At 32.1% G+C, this 22,986-nt stretch overlaps 2 protein-coding genes across 12 annotated transcripts in view; one reads left to right on the top strand and one right to left on the bottom strand.

Annotated features, from left to right (window-relative positions):
• The window catches only part of LOC110999245 (coiled-coil domain-containing protein AGAP005037), a 47,078-nt gene extending 25,493 nt beyond the window's left edge, over positions 1-21,585 (top strand). For 4 of the 11 annotated variants that reach the window (XM_022268226.2, XM_022268218.2, XM_022268288.2 and 1 more), the window contains exons 9-23: positions 8,175-8,307; positions 8,424-8,537; positions 9,315-9,453; positions 9,603-9,698; positions 9,858-10,024; positions 10,179-10,235; positions 11,309-11,398; positions 11,971-12,033; positions 12,226-12,386; positions 12,523-12,642; positions 13,231-13,343; positions 13,685-13,826; positions 14,324-14,424; positions 14,817-14,958; positions 18,935-21,585. In XM_022268226.2, coding sequence (XP_022123918.2) covers positions 8,175-8,307; positions 8,424-8,537; positions 9,315-9,453; positions 9,603-9,698; positions 9,858-10,024; positions 10,179-10,235; positions 11,309-11,398; positions 11,971-12,033; positions 12,226-12,386; positions 12,523-12,642; positions 13,231-13,343; positions 13,685-13,826; positions 14,324-14,424; positions 14,817-14,958; positions 18,935-19,651 — 2,355 coding nt within the window. In that variant the 3' untranslated portion in view covers positions 19,652-21,585. Of the gene's footprint in view, positions 1-8,174; positions 8,308-8,423; positions 8,538-9,314; positions 9,454-9,602; positions 9,699-9,857; positions 10,025-10,178; positions 10,236-11,308; positions 11,399-11,970; positions 12,034-12,225; positions 12,387-12,522; positions 12,643-13,230; positions 13,344-13,684; positions 13,827-14,323; positions 14,425-14,816; positions 14,959-16,803; positions 17,295-17,961; positions 18,223-18,934 lie in introns of those variants that run through there. The other 7 variants (XM_022268234.2, XM_022268297.2, XR_002600385.2 and 4 more) reach the window with 6 other exon arrangements.
• Positions 2,539-7,012, bottom strand: LOC123690535. The gene is made up of 5 exons (XM_045633918.1): positions 6,908-7,012; positions 6,595-6,700; positions 4,913-5,121; positions 4,633-4,696; positions 2,539-4,550 (listed from the first exon to the last, which is right to left on the bottom strand). Exons 1-5 carry the CDS (start codon positions 7,010-7,012, stop codon positions 2,539-2,541), a joined length of 2,496 nt encoding a protein of 831 aa, XP_045489874.1.
• Positions 21,586-22,986: the final 1,401 nt, after the last annotated feature.

The raw sequence follows: 22,986 nt of genomic DNA, 5'->3' as shown, positions 1-22,986 counted from the left end.
AGATCTCTATCATATAATCATTCTTTTAATAATATAACTTGGGTCATAAATTATCCCTCTTCTATCTTGGGCACAAGGAGCGATGTTGCTCGTGGCAACTGATACCCGGGCGGTCGCCTCCCAATATTAATTTGATTGGATGCTTAAAGAACGTTTGTCGGTAAGAAAATTACCGGGGGTTCTTTAATTTAAATATCGAGGCCGTAAATCACATTAATTTTCTTTGACTTGTTATGTTTATTTCAGGTCAACTGTGGGTAAATAAAGAATAAAAATTACTCAGATATAGAAATTATCAGATCTTTTATTTGTTAATTCTATTCATTGATTACGATTCATCTTATACCTAATATACAAAAATCAAAATTCCCCGCCACATTGGCTCTAGATTATATAAAAAAAAAAACAGAAAACTGTTTGCCTAACAATCCACTTATATTCAAAAAAATTCTTGGTGTCCACGATTCAGTCGAAAATTAACGGTAGCATATGATAAACCAAATTCGAAATTTTCATGCAATTAATCGATCTGAAAATTCCACCTCCTGTTAAACCGTATCGTAATTAAATGTAAGACTGAAAAATAGCTCATGCACCTGAATCTTTCTTTATCGTAAGGTTAAAAATCATCGTTTTAAATATTAAATCAGTATGTGTGTCTTACATCTCTTAAATTATAATATAATACATTATAATATTTAACGTCATTCAAATTATTTAGCTTTTATTTATAAGTAAAGAAGCTTTAAGCGACATAATATCTAAATTATCTAATAATAAAATTGGCAGAAAAGATGAGCGACTAGCATTTGTTATAACAGAAATATTTCGACCGTAGGTCTACTATCCTTTTATCTCAGTAATATCTGATATCTGGGGTGTTTTGTGGCAACTCTATCTTTGAGTATCTTGGAATAACAGTAAACTCAAACGAACTTTATTCATACCGGTCAACAAGTACATTATGAACATCCACAGAAAAGATGTTAAATTGATTCTAAATTTACATTTACTACTAGGTCGCAAGTCAAGGGCGTAGAGCGGGCAAAAAGTACTGGCAAAAAAAACTCTCCGCCACTCTTTTTAACCGCTATGTTTTGAGTCCTACGCATTGCTTGATCTTCAGCAAGTCAACCCCTGGGATTAGGATCATTTAAGTATTCGTTAAATTTATAAAAAAGCTTTATTGATATGACTATATCAAAAAGATACAGGAAATGCTCATGCATAATATTACATTCCCAGGACATATCTGAATCTTTTTCAGCGCACAATTTTTACCAAAACGATATATGTTTCAAATAAATTGTGGTGATACTCCATGATATATGAAATGAATTAGTCATTTTTTTATTATGAGTAACTGTTTATGATTTTACTTTTCTGAGTCTTCATTTATTTGTTTTCTTTTTGTGTAAAAATGTTTGAAATGCTTATGTTGCCGTAAAAATTAACATTCGTGCAGAAGGATTGTTGTTGCATCTTGGACAGGCATGAAAGTAATTCAAAATCAAACTCCTTGTAAAAATATAGAGGCTCCACAAATAACTCGTAAAAACATGTCCGCTTTAATATTCATTCACTAAAAATAAAAATGTGTCCTCGATATCTAAAAAAGGCAATATAATAACCTTCAGCTTCATTACTCCATAAATAAATCCAGTTATATTCTTATGTATGCATGTTGTTTGCAATTAATATAACCAATTCTTTTATTTAAAAGTTACAGGATAAACGTGGTTACTTTGAAATTGCCAATTTTCGTAATCAAATTAATAATTGATAATGTGTCTACGGCAATCCTCTTACGTGCTTGTTTTGTTGTACGCTTTTTTGGTTCTTTGTAAGGTGATTATTAAAATAAGTAGAAATAATTTGTAGTATTATGATGTTTATTAAAGTTTTGATTTATGATCAAAATTAATTTTTTATAAACCTTCTCTTCATTTCTCTTCTGTTATTTCGACTACTGGTTATACTGGAATTTGGACGTGTCAAATTACAATTATATTACACCAATAAATATTTTGTACGTATTTCAAACTCACACTATAAATATTAAAATAATTTATGTGAAATATTTATCAAAAGTGTTAAGAAGTAGGTTGGTTCAAGGTTGAGGAAAACTTGAATTGTATTTTTCTTTAACAATAGTCCGAGAATTTACATTTGTAGAAAGTGGTAGCCCCGTCAATATATTTAAATAACCCCGTCATATATAAAAAAATATATAAATTTAAATTGGTTTGAAAGTATTATGTAATGCTTATACACTTTTTATGACACAGTTGAGTCGCAGTTTTTGTGATCTAAATAATTAGCAGGCCTTATTTCCTTTCACATATCATTTCATTGGATGTTGAAATAATTCACGCACAATATAATAAGTCAATGATTACTACGACAGCATGCCCATGCTTTTTAAAAATAAAAGGTTTTGTACAATGTATGATTTTCAATCAAATCTATCTTTAAATATTGTATTTGAAAAATGTTTAAGTCCATATATTACTCTTATTATAATAAAGATAATCAGTGTTAAAAAAAACCACATAGGTCAGTGGTCTTTTTGGGTGTTGCACCACCAAACAATCTAACAGGTGTGTTACTCCAATCAATAAATAACAAGGAGTGGTCTTCCATTATCGATTCCTGTAACGCGCATTTTTTATAATTTTGTATTACAAATGCTATACCAAGATTTGTTTCTTTCACTGGTGATAATATATGTGTAACATCAATACTTCCATCGGGCTGAATATAAAGCAACCGATCAACCAGTTCAAGATTTTTGCAAATTTTTGAACCTAACGAAGGCGGAACTTCTTTATTTACTTTGTCTAAGTCAGATCTGTAACTATTTATATCCGGAACGTTTTCATTACCACCGATGAAACTTTTGTATTTTTCTATTTCATCGTCACCAATAATGGCACGTTCATTTAAGGCATTACCAATTTTTATATTTTTATTAAATTGTGACTCTTTTCTCTTTTTAGTTTGACTAGGCAAAAATCCGTGATTATATTTTAATATCGAAACTGAATCTGTAAATGGCTCGGAAACGTTTGACACCTGTAAGGCTAAATCACGGCCTTTTAAAATATCATTATCTATGTTTTTAACTATTTTATGATTATCCGGAATGTATTTTAACCTAATTGACGGCAATTTCTTGTTGTACATATCCATGTTATCATTTTTATTTTCAGATAATTCATTTTGAATTTTTCTTGGCGAGTAGTCGTTATTATACGATTTTACATTGTGCCACTTATTTGGAGTAGATAAACTTCGAGTGTAGATATCATTTTGGTTCATTTTTATGTCGGGATTGCTTTCAGACAGATATTCACCAGATTTTATAAATGGTAATATTGCGTTAATACTATTTTTTCGAAACTCAAAAGGCATTAAAGTTTTATTCCTATTGTTCGACTCCACGGAAAATGGTCTAGGTATAAATACGTCTGAGATAATTGTTTCGGGGACTGAATTTCCTGTATTTCTATAAAATCGTAAGTCTTTATTACTATTAATTTCACCCCAATTAGTTACTTCGACGTTGGTTGGATTTAAATTGGAATGAGACTTTAAAATTTGATTTCTAATGGCATCGTTTTGAATAACTTGAACATTTATTCGATGATTTCGGACATCGCGTTTCATTATTTTATATGGTTTGTCAAATAAATTTTTTCTATGAAAAATGTAAGGCGTATAAGCTTTAGTTGCTCTAAAATCTGAAGCATATGGAAATGAATCCGAAGTTTTAAACAGAGGAATTGTTGGAGGTACCTTCTTGTGGTCTAATTTTTTATGTATATTATTGTTTTTTAGAAAATTTAACACACTATTTGCGAAATGAGAATTTGATCTGGAGTTACTTAGGATATCATTATCTAGTGACGCTAACGTGGCAGGCCTTTTATTTGAAATAACATTATTTTGTAGTTTTACTGTCTTGCGAGTAAATTTGCTCATGTTGTGACGACCAAAAAGTTCGTTTACTGAATTAGTTGAAAATTTGGAATAGTCAATAACCGAGCCAACCGGAGGTGGCTGTTCATAAAGTGACACAGAAGGACCTTTATTCAATTGTTTCAAATCGAATTGATGTTCTTTAAAAGGACGAGTCATGGCGGCATCATCCATAATATTACTAAAACTTATTTTATCGTCATCGTTTATTCCTTTTTTTATAACTGGGTCACCCCAATTAACCTTGTTTCGAATTAGCTCATCGTTATTTCTGGATGCCAAATCAATACCAACATCGTGTTCTACGACACTAAATGGTGTTCTTATGGACACATAACTTTGAGTACTGCTGGGAATAGACGAAGTGGTTTCAAAGTCTTGATGAGACGTGGCCGACTGCATATCGCCAAGAATTATATATTTTATATCGTTTGAACCCGTCAATTTGTTTCTACGAAAATGTTTTTGTCTCAGTTTAGGATTTCTTTTCATTGTATGATTTCTTTCAATGGTCGAAGATAGTATCATGTTAGCTCCAAATATCTCTCCTTCAAATCCACCTGGGGCACCTGTAATATTACAATACATTTGCTACAATTTCTGTATGATATCAAGTAAAGTAATAACAGCTTGTTAAGACGTCTAAATTACCATTATTTGAAGTTCCGTACCCTATAATTACACTACCACCCGCTGGCAAAACAAATCCTTGTAACTGTAAGAGAGTAAAAGAATTTCAAGCATTTAACAGTATTCAACTTTCATAAGCCGAGGAAAAATATATTAAAGATACACTCATATCTTTAGACGCTATGTTATAAAATTCGCGTATAACGGAGGCACATGGTTTCACAAATTTCTTACTGGAATCTATTAGGAAACATAGGTATTTTATTTCACATATTCTTATAACAATTAAATTATAGCTTACACTCGGTGCGACTTCACAGGTAACAAGACGGCTGTCAATATAGAGCGCCCAGGCTCCGTAATCTGATTGATACGATAGACATATATGTTGCCATACATCTCGAGCTAAATTGACAGGGTAACTAGATGACGTTATTCCATTCACAGACATTTTTAAATATCGCCCTCCGGAATCTAACCACAGTCTTAGTATGTGGTCATTTCCGTGAACTGTAACAAAAATCCAATAAATAAGAATTTATTTTTTATTTATTAGTTGCGTAACTTCCGATTATGATTCTAAGTGATGCAATGTAAGGTTTTGAGTAGGTGTAGTGAATCAAAATAAACACAACATGTTACTCATTACATAATAACTTCATAGTTTTTTTGTAATGAGTATCTTATTCTTAACATTTCATTGTAGGATCTGGTGCTTTAGAATCGAATAAAATCATGAATTTGCGCAAAAAAAAAAATATGATGGCCATTTCCTTACATAATAGGCAATAACATGAGAAACTAACATAATAATTTCACTATACCAATTAATTTGGTTATCGCCATGACGTGGTCGAATGCGTTAATGAAGAAAATCGCGGTAACTAGATCGTGCCGTCGCCAATCACGCGCTCATTAATTATTTATAAATTCTACCTTATACTCCTACATAATATTTAATGGATATATTATAATTACGCAATTTTAATAATTGCAAAAGAATTACAAATTTACAATTTAAACACAAAATCCAAATTTCTTAACGTATGTTATATAATTCAATTTTTAACAAGCCTGAATTGTATTGGTGACTCCTGCGGCGTAGTGCTTCATATGAACAGTGTGTATTTTAAATTAAAAGATTATGAAGACTTTAGTATCCACAAACGTTTCTGTTACACAGTGACATGTTTCGTATAGTCTATATTTAATAAAATACTGGTCTTATAAATTAAATGTGCCATGCAATGAACAGGACAACGCTTCAATAATCCAGTGCTCCAGTGTCCGGTTAGAGAGAAGTGTGACCGGTGTACTCATACACCGGCTCATCAATATAAACTCAATATCGTTTAATAAGAAAATTATATTTATTTCGGGCAGTTTTTCTAAATTTTTTTGCTTGCCTGTATATTTATATAACCCCGACTTCATGAAGTGTTAACTTTATTATTTTCGAGAAGCTAAAGTTGCATGTATTTTCACAGGGTTAAAAGTTACGATTCCGCCATTACCCCTCGTACCGTTTTTAATACAGCTTATAGCAATTAGTATTAAAACAAATTATTTCGCATAGTACTGTCCTTTACGTCGAATACCTTGCGACAGTCGTCTAAGAAGTTACATTCGAACTCCCGTTTAGCATATTATAAATACTAAATAATAATTGTAAATGAAATGTGATTGCATTAACGTCCATCATGCCTAAGGATATCGCGTTCAACGAACAACGTATTCAACAATGCGTTAACTATTTAATTACGTGTGGGTGTGGCAGGTAATATTGCAAGAGTATCGCACTATCATGTCCTTCAATGTGAATTATGCTGTCAAGAGAATGATATGTTTTCTTTCAATATTATTTAAATAATAATTTAAATAGCAACGTTCCCTTTTGAAGTCTCGAATGGCCGTTATATTATGTATCGTCACAGAATTGTGAGCTTAGTTTATAATATCTACAGGGTAATGGATAATACTCACCAATATAATTAAACAGCGTCTGATCACGAGAGAAATCGCGAAATTTAATCCACGTACAAAACGTGAATTCTCTAATTGGAGGCGTATCAATGTCATACTGAAGAAACTGAAATGTGAAACATCAAACATTGTCGTAAAGTAGTAGAAACAATAATCCAAGGTAAACTTTTGATTTTCCTTTCAACACTATTAAATTTGTTCATAATTTAATACCGAAGTAATATTTATAGATTGATATTGAAAGAAAATATACACACAGTCGCTTAAAACGACTTCAATTTTTTCACTTTGACTTTATTCAAGTAATAAATACCTGTGTAAAACCTTTTTGTGTCAATATTATTTTATATACTGGCCTATTAATGGCCCCACAGTTAATCGCAGTTAATAATACTGTAATGTAAGTAATAAATCTCATTTTCCTTTCTGAAACAATAAAAACAGGCTTATTCGTAATATCACTAAAGTCGTTGTTCAGAATATTAGTTACAGACTGGTTATAGATTAGCAATATATGCGGCGTTGTTAAAGGATTTAATAATCTGGTGATTGTTGTAAAGCCGGTATTGGCTAATCTTTGAAAGGAGTCTTATACTTTGTTCGGAAGATAGCAAAGAAATTGTAAAGTTATGTACTATAAAGAGATATCGAAACTCGAGAGCTTCTAAAATTGGAGTAGTTGAGTAAACAACACTTTTGACTGAAGTAAACATATTCGATATTATGTGTTATCAAGTTTTGTTATCCCTCAACTTTAAGAGGTTTTCATTGTATTCCCATTGGAGATTATATAACAAAACTTTTTTGATATAAAGACTAGACATCATCAGCATATAAAGAGGATTTATTGAAATAAGACCAGATGCGACATACGATACACCGACCAGAGCTGGAAACTGACCTTATGAATCATGTGACGAAATGGATTGCAATTTTAACCAGCACATTAGGTATTGGACACCCTTTTTGAACAATAGCGTGAAAGTTGTCTCGAAGAAACCAGTTTAGTTTGTAATACTATATTACCCTAATTAATAATATTTTAATTAAGTACTCACAGTACGTATATACGTTTTACACAACCGTTTACCATAAAATTAATAACATTAGTGTGATGAAATTATTTTCTTGAAATTGATGACAAAACACTTTCATATTAAGGTCATCTTCAACTAACAGTTTTCTAATTTATCAACAGTGTGCTCACCATAAAAACAAATCATTAACTGACTCTCTCTTCGTGGCGGTTAGACTGTTATTGCTTTGATACTATATTTGTAAACCACAAATACATAACAATACATTGTTGTAATCAGAAGTTAATTCAATGCAATCACCATATTTTTTATTTACATTTACAGTTGTTTTAACATATTTTCTCTATCTCACATATAATATGATAACTTTGGATGTTTATGATGTGAACAACCACATACTACAAACAGGCGATATAATATGTGCCAGTAAAATACGTTTTATAATTTATCAATCATCAAAATCGGTCCTCGGACGATACGATTAAATCGTAAACGCCCAGCTTCTGCTATGTTAAAACGTGGGTAACTTAAAATCATTTTTAGACGAAGCCCCCAGCATACTACATGGGTCCCGCGGCGCCTAGCACTCTACCAAGAGGGGGCACAGTACTTCGTGCTTTTTCACCGGCAGCACCGCCCGTTCCAGCTGATCGTGGGAAGAACATTCCTCCGCCAGGTAATAAATTGTTCTAGCGTGCCCGCTTGTATAGATTCATCCATTCATACTTTGGTTAAACCGTAATAAGCTCTGAATCCTTGTTTGGCATTGGGTATACCGCAGTGTGTGTGTAGGTCCACCGGTCAAGCCAGTTCGCTCCTACGTTCCAGGCACTGGCTCTGAGAGGTGTTTTCCATTCTCCGCCAGTGATTGCCCCCGGGGTACAGATCAACTTTACACAATCCCTGGTAAAACCCACTTCGCCCTGTGAACGCATTACTTTCGCTTCACAGAAGCATTTGCTTGTTGCTTAATTTAGAAACCTTTTTATTATATTTATCTGCGGTGTGAGTGTTTCTAATGTATATAATATTTCTTCAATAATATTAGTTTAAGTGAGTTAAAAGTAGCGGTGATTATAACTACTCTTGCAGAATTTTTAAAGGTGAACGAAATATCTTTAAATAAATCGATGAAATATTGATACAATTACAATTTAACAAATATTTCCGCCTACATTATTTTATCTCCGGTTGGCACTTAGTTTTCTATCATACAGTTCACATTCAACAATATTATGAGTGCAGATTTTGTGTGGCAGTTAATTTCTTTTATATAGAAGATACGCTTATAGTAGGTACTCTCACTTAGATGCGTAGTATAATACTTTTATAATAATTTGTCGCTAATCTGAAGATATTCTAAATATTAACACGATTAAGTTAATTATTTTAATTATTAAATATTATTTTTGCTTATACAATACTTAACTTGCCATACTGCCGAATGACATCGGCCAATGATTTTTAGTGGTGCAATTTTTTTAATAGTTAAACTATATTCTGGTGTAGTAATTTATTTTAAAATAACACACATTTTGTAGAGTTTATAATAAAGGAGGTTATTTCAAACTAACTTGAGTAAAGTGTCACTTTATAGTGTTAACAATCTGAACTTTTTCGAAGATTCACTTGAAGTCTACTCTAATCAGATAAATATTTCCTAAAAAATCCTTTTTGTCCCAGCACACTCAAGCGAGGGATACATGTCATCACCTGAACGCAGTTCCGCTAGAGTACCTTACGAAGATCCATACTATACGCAGTTCTTGGGTCCACCGGGCTCAAGACCTGGAATCAATCCTGTTATCGACGAAGAGTCAAGGTGGTTTACTGTTACCTTATTAATTTTATTTGTCTCAATCAAAATTCGTTTACGTTAAAAATATCTGTAATTAGATCGCTTTAGTAAATCTAGCATTTATAGTAAACTTTTAATCGTCAGGTATTTTGAGATTTTTTTAAATATTTCAGTGATGGTGTCATTATTGATGACTCGTACCAAATGTATGGCGTAAATGCCATCACAACCGCGCCACGTCCTATGCCGAGGCCCCCATACGACGCCAGGTAACCCGAATTTCGAAAATAAAATGGTGAAATGATGTCCATTTAGTAAAACATGAATATTGCTACGCGTTATTGTGGCCACAATAATTTAAAAGCCTTGCGAACAATAACTAAACCCTTAATTCTAGCAGTTAAAGTAATTATCCATAAAATAAATAGGTTGGGTCCGCCCGTTGATGATATGCAACGTCTAAGAGTAGAAAAAATGGAGCGACAACTCGCAAATCTTACTGGACTAGTCCAAAAAGCTCTTCAGGTACCTGGAAGCACTCCTACACCCGTTGTGGCTCCCAGACAAGATTTTCATCCACCACGTGCTAATCAAGGTGAGTTCCAGATTTCCCTCCAATAAATAAAACGCTACTTTATAATTTGTTAAGAAAAAATATAAATTCGTTTATTTTAAATACTAAAGTGTATATGAATTCGGCTAATGAAGGCTATATAGAGTTAATATGGATTGCGTTTTCCTGCACTCAGATGCCGGACATTTTGCCAGCACCGAGAGACCTCCCAAATTGGGGAGGGACAGATTTCGTAAGTTATTGAATGCGGATTGGATCTGTGGTGGTGTATTGCTAATGTTGAGTGTATTTAGATAAATGTTATCTAATTGAAATCTCAATGAGTTTCAGGCTTACCGCAAAATTCTATTCAATTTCATGTTATATGAAACGCACAAGAAAATTGGCCCTTTCTAATGCACGAACATTAGCGAGAAAAACTTCCTGTTTGCATATTACAACATTCGCAATGCATTTTAATGAATCCGCACATTATCACGCCAAACAAATGCTTGCTTGTTGAATCGTGTGATTTTGTTTCCTTACTATCATCTTATCATACATTTATATTGGGCATATTTAATCCGCCATAAATTAATCGATATGATCTTGATGCAATCGTTCTCATTAAATGTAGTTTACAAATCATTGATTGTGCAACAGTTAGTTCAAGTAAGATTTAGAATATTGCGTACGTTAATACGACGCATAATATTATGTAACTTACAATATTCTATGAAGGATAAATGTATCATAGTAGTTGCATATTAAAATATGTGCAGCAGTGTAAAATATTTAGTGATATTATGCAAAAATATTATGTTCTTGTAGTCAGGCTTTTGTTGAAATCAGGCAGTCATGTTTAGTATGTATGGTTGATGTATATCAGAGAATAATTGCTATTGATTTCTTTGGGTCTTATGATTTTTATTCTGGCCATTTTATTTTGGTTAAATTATATATTGAGAGACAAATGAGTAAAATTATTGTTGCATGCAGATTGTAACGTAATATGTATCCTTCTGGTGATAATATTCAACTAACGGTAAACGTAATTAATTAAAATATTCATTTTTGTATATTTTAAAAATAATTTGTTAGTGAAGAACTACATACATATGTGCACTTCTTATATTTTCTTTCAATTTCCGAAACATCCCTCACTATATCTTGTGTCTCTACATACACCAACGGAACCTCGCTTCTACTATGATCACTTTTCGTAATAAACTGTCATATGTGTAGTCCAACTCTCGCAAAATACCTAATTTTGGTGTTAACTAACCGATTATATCCTAGTATTCACCAAATGCTAAATATTTTCAGAGAAATCTGTGTCGTTCGAGAAATCGGTATCATTCAGCGATGATCCACCAGACATGAATTCACCAAAACAGCATTCTCCTCAACATGCAGGTAAATATTTAAATAAATAAAAATTTGTGTGAGTGTGAGTTCGGGTAAAGATTTGTCTGTGCTTGTGTTGTATTTTTCAGATAATTAATATTCGTATGTTTCGTCCATTCACTTCCATACCACGGTTAATTGTCTTCTATTTCGTGTATATGATATTTTTTACTCGTTATGGATTTTCTCACCGGTTATAAAAGTGAAAGAGTCTCCTTTTTTAATTTTATACTTCAATAGGTACCTACTTCTAAACCTTTTTTACAATTCACTTTGCTAGCGTGTTTGTTAAAGGCGAACACTTCTTCATACTCTTCTTTAAATATCATGACTTACGGAATGTATTGATTGTGTTTTCTCTGAAACAAAGCGACTGAAAATTGAAATTAAGCTACTGGAATAGTGCTGTGAATAGTTAAGACATATCGACAATTTTTTAACAAATATGTCACATATTGAACATTAAATATTTTTCATAATTAGAATGAAACCAGTACGCCCTCTTTCGTAGTTAATATCATAAACCATATTCATAATTCTTATATTTGATTTCTTTCCGCTTACTTCTTTGCCATAACAAGCTGATACAAAACCAACAAAACCGGCAATCAAGTCATCCACATTGCCGAGGACATCATCACAAGGTAACTGCAAATATCATCACTTATTTACATTTCATACTTCAAAATAACTTTTCAATTGTGTAGAATTACAATTTCCAATACAAATCATGCTTATATCAAGGTATCTTCATCACTATTGTCAAGTAGGCCTAAACTTAAATCTGACTTTTTTTGGCAAAACGTGAATCGTAATTCCAATGGTTGGTATTGCAGAACGAGATCGACATAAGCCAGCACCGCCACCCAAACCAGCTGGCCTTGTTAGCCAGCCGTTGGCATTGGTTCCTCAAAAGACCTATACGGTCACCGTAACCCCAGACTTCTTTAGCGAGCTGCATCATCTTCAAAAACAGAGCCGAGATCTCAGAATAGAGGTATGACGCTACACAAAACATACACGCATTACACTGAACACAATATAACACAGCGCAGCGAAATTTTCGATACATTTGCGAATTTTAATCCCAACTCGTTTATGTATGAAGTAATGCCCACGCCAACAATTCACAGACTCGTAATCTACGTCGTACCACATTATCTCACGCGATGCAGATGAGACAAATGATGGCTGATACTATAGTGAAAATTGGTACACTCGCTGCAAGGTTTTGTGAGGAAGATCCGGAATCTGTAAGTGTTAAACCTGTTTTTTATATATTTTAATGAAAAATCAAAGAAAATATCATAGGTAACTATTATCTTCAATTACAAAAATATAGTACTAAAACAAAAACAAAAAACAAAACAAAAATTCCCTTTATAGTACACTAAAGTAAAATATAGTTTAAATTATATATGTAAATTTATTTTACATAATATGTATGTTTTTTTGCTATTATTGTAATCGATATGACGTATACAAACGAATACGTTAACGTTGCAACGCGGTTGGGGTTTCTTTATATCAACAAAAATAATTTTTATTGGAAATTATTGCTTTTTAATAAGAATTATATTAAAGAATAGAACGAAAGATCTTTTAAATGTTTATGTTATAATTTATTACTAGAATTAATTGCTATCACAAATTCATCAGTCACGTTCAAACCAAACATCCGACTATCCACCCAGTTCCGTATTCAAATTGCCTTTTAATAATAATGCTTTAAATTTCACTCAACTTCGATACATTCTTAAATAATTGAAGGTCTATTTTAATATCCTATTTTACTTTTTTTTATTTGTTTATAATCTCAAAATTTCATATTTTCATTGCAGCAATTGGCGCGAGAGGAAGAAATTTACCGTCAAGATATGCTTTTGTTGGAGAATGATTTATATGAATTAGAAGCCACCGTCGAGCGACTCCGGGGACAAGCTGCTAATAGACTGTGAGTATTTATAGACTTGTACGCTTTACTTCTAATATTAATTTAACCATAGATATCAAAAAGATGTTGACTCTTTTTAACTCATATATTTGTAAAATGGATTGTTTCGTCCTTTCTAAAGGAAGTAATAATGTAATATATAGTTGTCATCATATTCAAATTATATTTGTGGTGCCTAAGATGAAACCAAATAATAATGTATTAAAAATATTTTATGTATTACACGCGTGTTATTAACAAATATTACGAGTTCAACTAATTTATCACTAATTCAGTATATAAAAGATATCAGTATATATAACATTATTTTGGAGTTTAATATAAATTCTGCGACATTACAGGGAAACTCGTGTCAACATGGCGGATATTGAACGTATTGCAATGGTACTATCGAAGAGTAGCAAAACCGTCGCTGATTGGAAATTGAAGTTTCCCGTTCTTCAGGAAACAATGAAGGCGAAACTAGCATCTGAAATGGAAAAGGTATTTTTAAATTTTAACAGTTTTATAATATGGAAGTGACCTCTTACAATATTTTTTATAGAACAAGGTGCAAACGGGCAAGAGCCTGGAAAACCTGTTTATAATTTGATTTAAATTATTGTATATAAGCTAACAGTATTCAGCCAATATAACGAAAGATATGATTTCACGATACGTTACCTATATATTTAGGTCCCTGTATAAAATATACGTTTTCTTGTTTAAACGCGTGTCAAAACTTGAAATAAATCATTTACGAATTTTACTGTCTACAGCGCCATCTATCTAGCTTCGGTGCAACAATAGTTAACAACATACCAAATTAGAAAAGTTTCTAGTACCCGTTCACCAATAAGTGTAACTAAAACATTAAGTAAGTCTTCCGCGTAACCACAAGAGGGCGATATAAGATTTCTTAACAAAAATTTTACGCAGACTAGCTTACAGTGCAGGAGCGATAAATGCAGGTTTTACAGCACCAAATTATTTAATTCTAGGTGGTGCGTAAAGAGAAAATGCTAGAGGAAGAACCGGAGCGGTTAGAGTTGGCATTGCGTCGTTGTAAGAAACTAACTGGGACTCTTGTTACTTTAAAAAGGTATATTTCAGAATTTTAAATACTATTTGCCTTTTTATTCATTTCATTCATTTGGGGTTCATTTTCAATATTAGCCAGCTGGCAGCTAATACAAGGTCAGCGTCATCAAGCTTTTAAATATATAACCAAAGTATTTTATTATTTTCGTCAAATATTTATACTCGTAGCATAGTTAGGCATTTTGAGTTATGTAATTTATTTAACCAACAGCTTTTGAAACATTTCAAATCCTTATGTAAAGGCAACAAAATATGCCCTAGTAAAAATATAATTATGAAAACGTACACTAGTATCCTAATGAATGTGTAACAAAAAATATAATATATTATATTATATAATATTGTGTTTGAAGACGGGCATTACGTGCATTACTGATATAAAAAAATCCATAGATTGGCATGTGTACAAGAACAACGCCTACCAATGAGCGATGGACGTGTTTCACCAACTTCCTCTCAAAGTTCTACCACCGCTGGACCATCTTCTGAGGAATATCACTCTGAATCAACTTGCCACGTCTCACAGACTAATAAGGTATCATTATTTCATATATATTACTCATTCATTAATTAGGAAATTTTTAGTTATCTATACTCTATTCCAATAGCCTACATCTAAGTTGTAATATTATACGAATATTTTTTTTAATATAATTTATTCGTGTATAATTTTAGCTAGTAGTGAACCAAACAGTATAGTCTTTTGCACATCTGCTATATCTAAATATTTTATATGCATTAAATTAATAGCGACAAAATACCGTGGATTTAAAATATTAATTCACAATTACCAAAATTTAACCAGTGGATTACGAAAAACTCAATTATGCGACAAAAACTATGGGCGTCTCTGCTCGCCTAGTGTAAAGTTAATCTGTTTTTGTATAGTGTTTTTCAACATTAGATTTATACGCCCAGTCATATATGTCTTTGTGCACTGCTATTATATATGAAAAGCGTCAAAATCTGTTATATGCTACATTAAAAAACTGTTAAAACAGGTGTCACAGTAGTTTAAGTTTTACTTTGTTCTATCTCTTGGAATAGAGTATAGTGCCAATATTTTAATATTCATTTACGGTCAGTACTCTCTGCTAGGTCAGTTCTCTTGGTTGATGATGTGTACTAAAGATTCGCTTAACAATTGCAGGTTTGCCAAAAGTTTAAAATTAGCATTTTTTTCCGACACTTCCACTATTTTGCGGAATGATTACTAGATATTTTTTTGTTTGCTTCCTCACACAATCCTAGAGGCTTTTGGCAAAAAAAAATTGCCATACTTTATTTTAATTTTTCACATTACACGTAACCATTTATCATTTTCTCAACTATTCATGCATACTATTTAATCCTGACCGACAAACTGTAGTCCGTAGAGGTAGACGCTTATTTTTCTTCCATTTACTATATACAGTTTAAGAATCCTTAACTTTTTATATCCGCTACCGCCTTCGTGAATGATCTTTAAATTTTCTTCTTGTGTATTCTGGATAATAAATTGCCCACAAAATTGTTAGTGTTAAGAAAATGGCAGCTTTACGTCAACACTTGTTCTAATGAAATTGGCATATGTAAGAATTCTGATATTTTTATACAATATGTACGTCACACTCTGAATTTGGTAAAAAACAACTTCTTTTGTGTGTATAATTTTTAAATATGCATGTTAAAACTATTGTTCATACGAATATCTATCCGTCCCCTTTTACTTTTAAAAGGCACTACCCGATAACTTTTTCGCACAACCCTTACCGATCAACCAGAAAATGTAAATAAACCGAACATTGTGTCACTTTTCGGCAATCATTTAAGCCTACGGAGTTTTGTACAAGGCGAAAAATCAGAGTGTGATAAGTACAGCAAACAGAATATATAAGATATTCTTTTGCACTAACCCTGCAACCAATGCACTTCCAACATTGTACTCTTGCCCTCGCTTAAGGAAAATAATGCCAATTTTAATACATTTATTTAATAATTTAAGTGAATGATTAACGCTTACGGACAAATGCGTCCGGATTCGTTAATTGATTTATATTAGTAATTAACATGTTATAGTTTTAGGTATTTCTCTTCGCAAGATTATATTGTAATATTGTAAGTGAAACCTTTAAATAATTTAAAAGTCGAGTTGTATTCTGCTCTCTTTCTTTACTCCGGGATAACTTGTATGAATTAAGACTTAACTATTATGTAACATCAAAACAGTCGAAAATTGGCATACAATTTGTCTCTCGCGTATACTTAGTGCTTGCTGAGCAGTTAGGTAAATATTGAATTATATATTGTAATATGCGATCTATCCCCACGATGATGAATTTATGTTGTAATCGTATTGTTTAATGATGAATTTCGTCGTCTTTTTTCCGTATCCCGTCAGTTCGCGTGGAGACAGAGCCAATACTTCAGAGAAGCTATAGTTATTAACGAGTAATAAAGCTCTTCGTAATTTATATACATTATTTATTATTCATTTACTGCGTTTCGAATATTTTATTTGTATCACGTTCGTCTTTTACTTTAAGTTTTTGTACCATCTATTTGTCTGATTTGACACATTCGTTACTTTCATGTAGGCATGACGCACAAAAGCTTTAGCGATATGTAAGATATTTCGCTGTATCGTGATGAAATTTATAGACGTTTTACATATTTTTTTCCAGTTCAGACACTATTGAAAAGTCAATCGGTACGCATGCTAACAGAAATTATTTTATTCTAAACAATATGTCCATGATGCTTTTGAGGCTTATTGCAATCTAAATGTGGTGATTTCCATTTATTAAATAATGTTTAATTATTACTTTTACACGTTTATACCATGTTTAAATTGCTGATTTAAAGTGTCTTAGCTTGAGCAGCTTTCATAATCTTTTTATCTGATTAAGACAACTTTCAGCTTAATAATATAGATAATATAATTTAAGTAGGTATTCTTAAAAAAAATACATTTTTAATATCTCTCCATTCACGGAGTTCCACATAATATTATTGTATGTGCCAATAATCTACTCAATTTTAATCAAATTATATATATAGGTATTATGTGGAATCAACTTAGGCTGAAAGTTAAATTCAGTATTTTTTTATATTCTTACCTCTTAATACATTAAAATAAGACATATTTATGTGATCGCTAACTTTATTATTGATATTATTATGTATATTGTCAACGCATGTTCTTCTAGTTTAGTAGTGAGTAATCATGTACTCTCACATACAAAACAAAATCAATTTAACTTTACAGTAGCCAAAAGCGTTTGTACCTAATGTTTAGTATATACATTTAATTTAACATGAACCTGTTATATGGGAAAATATGTTTCACTATAAAATTTCAGTATAATATAATCACAGTTGAAACACTAGTCATAAACATTGCGCTGACTGTATTTTATATAGTTTCGTAATATGCTGTAATTTTAATAAAAGCTCGGTCTGGAAGCAACTCATACATTTAAAAAATTCACTGTTAACACGGCATGACACTAGTATTCGCTTAATAGAATGCATCTTGGCGTTTTTGTTTTTGTTGCAGCACGTTGTCGATAGCAGAAGCAGCTCACATTATCTTGGAAACTAACTCTACCTATCTTCCAAACACGTTTGTTCCCCATCCAGTTCCTATTATAACGGTTTATATCCCAGTAATAATTGCACTTAATTATTACGATAGCTAGTGTTAGCACGTATTTCCCTGTATTCCCTCTGTTTAAATTTATTTATCGTAATAAAATAGTATCCCTTCCTAAACCTCACATTTTGAAATATGAAATTAATACCCGCATCCGGATCACAGGTAATATAATTTTAAATGTAATTACGCTTATAAACTTAAATTACAACTTATTAACTCGAATAAAGTAGTTACAAGCTTACATATTGTATTGTTTCCCTATATTCAATATCACTAATAGAGCTTTCAGAGTAGTCGTAGGTTTTAATATTCATTCACAGTTATTTGACCACAAACACGTTTAAAATTTTGACTAATGGCAAAATCGTCACAATTGTTAAGAGTGATCTCTTTTCTAATTTATGCATTGCTACTTTTTATCACAACAACAATAAAATATTTCCGTATTGTTATTTCTTCTTCAATAATTTCTACACACGTTTCCGAAATTATACCACCATGTCGTCCTCAAATCTTAGGTTAGATTTTTGTTTTTTTGTGCCGTAGAAGAAAATTTAAACGTTCTATGCACTTATTCTGTTAAGTATTCTTCTACGGTGTTACGGCAATCGCCTCGTGTTTATCGTTTTATTTTCTCTTTGAATGATTGTGGTGGCCATTAAGACTAGCTATATAAATATTGTGAATACTGATTGTTCTTAATGGATTTTTCTATTACTGAATGGTTGTTACTAAATGTTTCTGTCAATGTTTATATGTTAGCTGAACATGGTTTCTTTTCTCAATTAAACATTGTATTAACGAGAAGAGAAATCATGTTTCTGTGTGCGTTAATGAATAAATCATTGAACTAAAGTAGCATGGACTGGTATAGGCAGCCGGCGGCGGGCGAGTGTGTACGTCCCGGGGAACAACGGACGTGCGGCCAGAGAACGCCCTCGATGCGCTACTAGACGAGCTGCAGACGTTTGCCAAACCTGCGGAGCGGAGCGGCAGAGGCGAAGGGCCTCTGAGAAGGCTGCATTCGTATCCCAGCGGAAGCGACACAGACGCCTCGCCGCCTGTTCGTGCTCGCGGACAGCATCCACCAAAGCCACCGGTTCCCGAGAGACATCCTGAATTGCTCGCAATGGCCGCGCGCCGAGCCCCGCCGCCCCCACCGCCCCGCACCACATCCCGGTCGCCCCTCGCTTCGCCCACTTCGCCCCCTTCGCCACCCTGCACTGACATAACCGAACAAAACGACGCAAACGCCCAAGCACGTCAGTCTCTTCTCGAACAACGGCACCAAGAACTTCTCAAGAAACAAAAGGCTCTCCAAGAACAATACGCCCGCTTGCAAATGATACAACGTAGTGGACCCACGTTGCCCATTAGTGCCCATCCTGACTTAAAGAAGACGGGCAGTGAATCGAATTTACTCACCAAAATGAACTTAAATCTTGCCCCGGCTAGTATATCGGGCAGCATGACACACTTAGCCGGCGATTGTGAGAGGAAAAGAAGCGATAGTACCGAGATGCCCCCCTCGCAGGATAAATGCGACTCGTTTGCTACTACAAACAAAGTATATGAGACTGATATTCTGTGACCGTGTAATTGTTCCGTTATATCAGTTTAAACGTTATACTTGTTTTATATAGTATTCGATACGTCACACAACACTTCCTTCGTATGTAAGAAATTGTAAGAACTGATCCTAATCTTCCACGACGTTGACCTTTTCTATTCCTTGCTAGAACTCCATGTATACCTAGTTTAGTATTAGGAGTATTCTTGTCTATATATCTCTTTACCTTTAGATAATTTCGATCCGCTATACAAACGACTAGGCAAGTTTGACTGGAACATGATTTAAATAAATTTTATAAAAACAGTAACTTTTAAGGAACCCTTAAATTACGTAAACATAACGTGGCTGTTAATCGGTGTTTAATCCATAGTATAAGAATTATAAGTGATAGGTGAAATTTTACATCACAATATTTTCTTATTTATTTTCCAATATTTTATTATAATTGAGGTGATTCGTGACTAACTAACGAAAGTAGTTTAATGTCTAACGCGCTATATATATCACACTTTTAAATATAATAATTATCATAACTATGCACACTTTTGTAGGAACATCAGGCCTAAAACGAGTTATTATGTAACATTCATGATTCCTTTTAAATTAAAGACTCATTTAAAAATTCAGCTATACTCGTGACGCGAGTTTTATTATGAAGTATAAGATTTAATACGCCGTCGAATGCTATCGTTAATTTTACTGTTATAGGGTTCTAAATAATATGTACCGTTTTTGTCATACCACAATCCACACCCTAAAAGTGTCGTTGTTATATTCACTGTATTGCCACAGACTAAGGTGTTATTACAATCTAAAACGGTCTTATTTGACTTGCGTTTAAAATTAATATTGTCAAACTCATAGAGTATCTCTCTCTCTCTTTGTCACTCTCTCTCTGTCAGGTTTCACAGCGTAAAGACAAATGACTATTTGAAACAGTGTAAGCAGACTGATTTAGTTTTTGAATACAAAGGAATTAGAACTTATTATACATCCGGTTTTTAATCATACATTTACTAATATGTAATAACTAACATAACTACTTTACTAATAAACTTAAATAATTAGGTATCCTAGACGAAAATTTGCCTTTTCTAGTTACATTTAATTTAAAGTATTTCAAAATGTTTAAAAGTGCCAGAATTCACCGTTTCTATTCACTTAGAATATATTTATTCGTTGATGTATTAGACAGTATTGATTTTTTAATATCTAGTTTATATTTTTATTACTTAGTCGTTGCTTCAGTATCTTACTAACATCGCATTAAATGCAACTGTTTTATCTTATACGAGTTTCCATTTGAGACTGACAGTGCTTGCACAGTAGGTACGGGTTATCTACTTGCACATTGAAAAGTTTTATATACTTAAGTCTTTTACAACGAAAATAATAAAGCCATGAAAATAACTATTTAATATTTTTGACGGTAACCATTAAAATGCAAATAATTTAAAGAGTTTTTTTTATATTGGTTATATTTTATTTAGTCGAAATATTCTTCATTTAGCAGAATAATTGCAATAGACAAGTAAATTTACTTTAACGTATGCAATAGAAAAATTAAAGGTATGGCTATTCGTATAAGCCTCAAAAAAAGCTTTAAAGCTTACGAAATTGTCAATCAATTATAGCATATTTCTATATTATTTCTGTAAAACTATCGCGTTGAATCCTATTATTACATTATATTACCAGAATACAGGGCGGAAGATTTTCAGTCCTCGCGACTGAAGATACCAAAATGAACGTTGTATTAATTATTTATTGAAGCTGAATTAATATCTGTGATAAGTAAAAAGTTACCTAGGCAATGCATATGAATTGAACGATCCATTAAAAGTTATATTCATTTTACTTTACTTCTTTATCGCAACCACACACAACGATGTATTAACTTTTTGACAATGTACTCGCTGAATTCCGTCAATAATAATAAATAGTAATAAGTATTCTTTTTTCATTTACATGCCAGCAAATATTGGGGTAACGGGTCTGAGGTGATATTTGTATATTTAATTTTTAGCTCAAAATATCGCAGTAGTCTCGAAATAGGCTAGACTTACGAATAGGACGTAAGTTTGTATATATTATGTGTGAATATTCACGCTTATTCATCGTTTATATTGATTGATGCACAATAGCTGTAGATACAACAATGCAATATCTGTATAGGACCACCTCTTTTGAACTGCGCCATATTAAGTGTAATCAGAACGCTTCCGAAAACGAAACCAAATGTTTATAGAGAACCAAACGTAAATATTGTTTTTAAAAGTAATATGGTGTTTTTATTCCTTAAGTAAAAAGCTTTTATTGGTATTAGTTTTCGGAAGTCTCTAATATAGAAATAGTAGCCTGTATAAATTCAAAAATTATGGATTTTTATTAGTTCGCTATTAAACTATTTGTTCTACTTAGCTAAACTCTTGACGTTTGAGATATTGCAAGGTTTGTTTAAGTTTGCATTTAATAATACATTCCACAGTGCCAATATACGAAGGTTTCATATGAAACGGGAAATACTTACGAAAATAAAAAGTAGGGTTTTTTTGTCTGTTTTGAATCTGCATACTAAAGTGGTCCAGTCGCTCATCCCTGCATATTTTTACTATCATCTCAAACAACGCATACTATATAAAATTATTGAGCACAAACTTATGAAGCACTTAGATGAAATAATTAGTGAAATTAATGAAACTAAATTGTATAATATTTGATTTTAGACACAGCGTTTAAAAATAATGTGTTCAATTTTTATCATATGTCTAGTTTACGATAAAGCTTTGAAAGCAACAGTCGGTGCTTTTATATGTTATGTATATTTACATAATAATTATGATTTTTTGTAATTTAAATAATATTTGTTGTTTCGTTAAGTTTTGGATTTTATTTTTTTGCTTTTTTCTATAAAATTGAGTAAAAACTATTTTATGCTAAGTGCCTTCGATGGCTCTCGACGAGAAAGAGGGCATTTGGTGATAACTACGTTTATTTCTTGCATACATTTATTATGAAACATATAAGGTATTCATTATTTTGTAATTTTTATAAAAACATGTGAAATGATTTGAAAGTCTGTATATTTTCACTTATTTTGACTTTTACAACATTGTATTATGCTTATAGATAGATGTCTATCTATTGTAAAATATACGATTGTGTTCCCTTTAAGTAGTAATGCACATAATTCACTTTATATTTAAGCTTAATATAATGAATTAACAATCACACCAAATTTGTGTCTTTTGTAATTTTCTTAAATACCTATTGAATATTTATTGAGTATTTAAAGTGAACCTTTAGTAAAGGTTCCATTCATTTACATGAAAATAATTTAATTTGTAATTACA

Source organism: Pieris rapae, chromosome Z (assembly GCF_905147795.1).
Source record: "Pieris rapae chromosome Z, ilPieRapa1.1, whole genome shotgun sequence".
Classification (NCBI taxonomy): Eukaryota; Metazoa; Arthropoda; class Insecta; order Lepidoptera; family Pieridae; genus Pieris; species Pieris rapae.
This window is presented reverse-complemented; position numbering and strand designations above follow the sequence as displayed.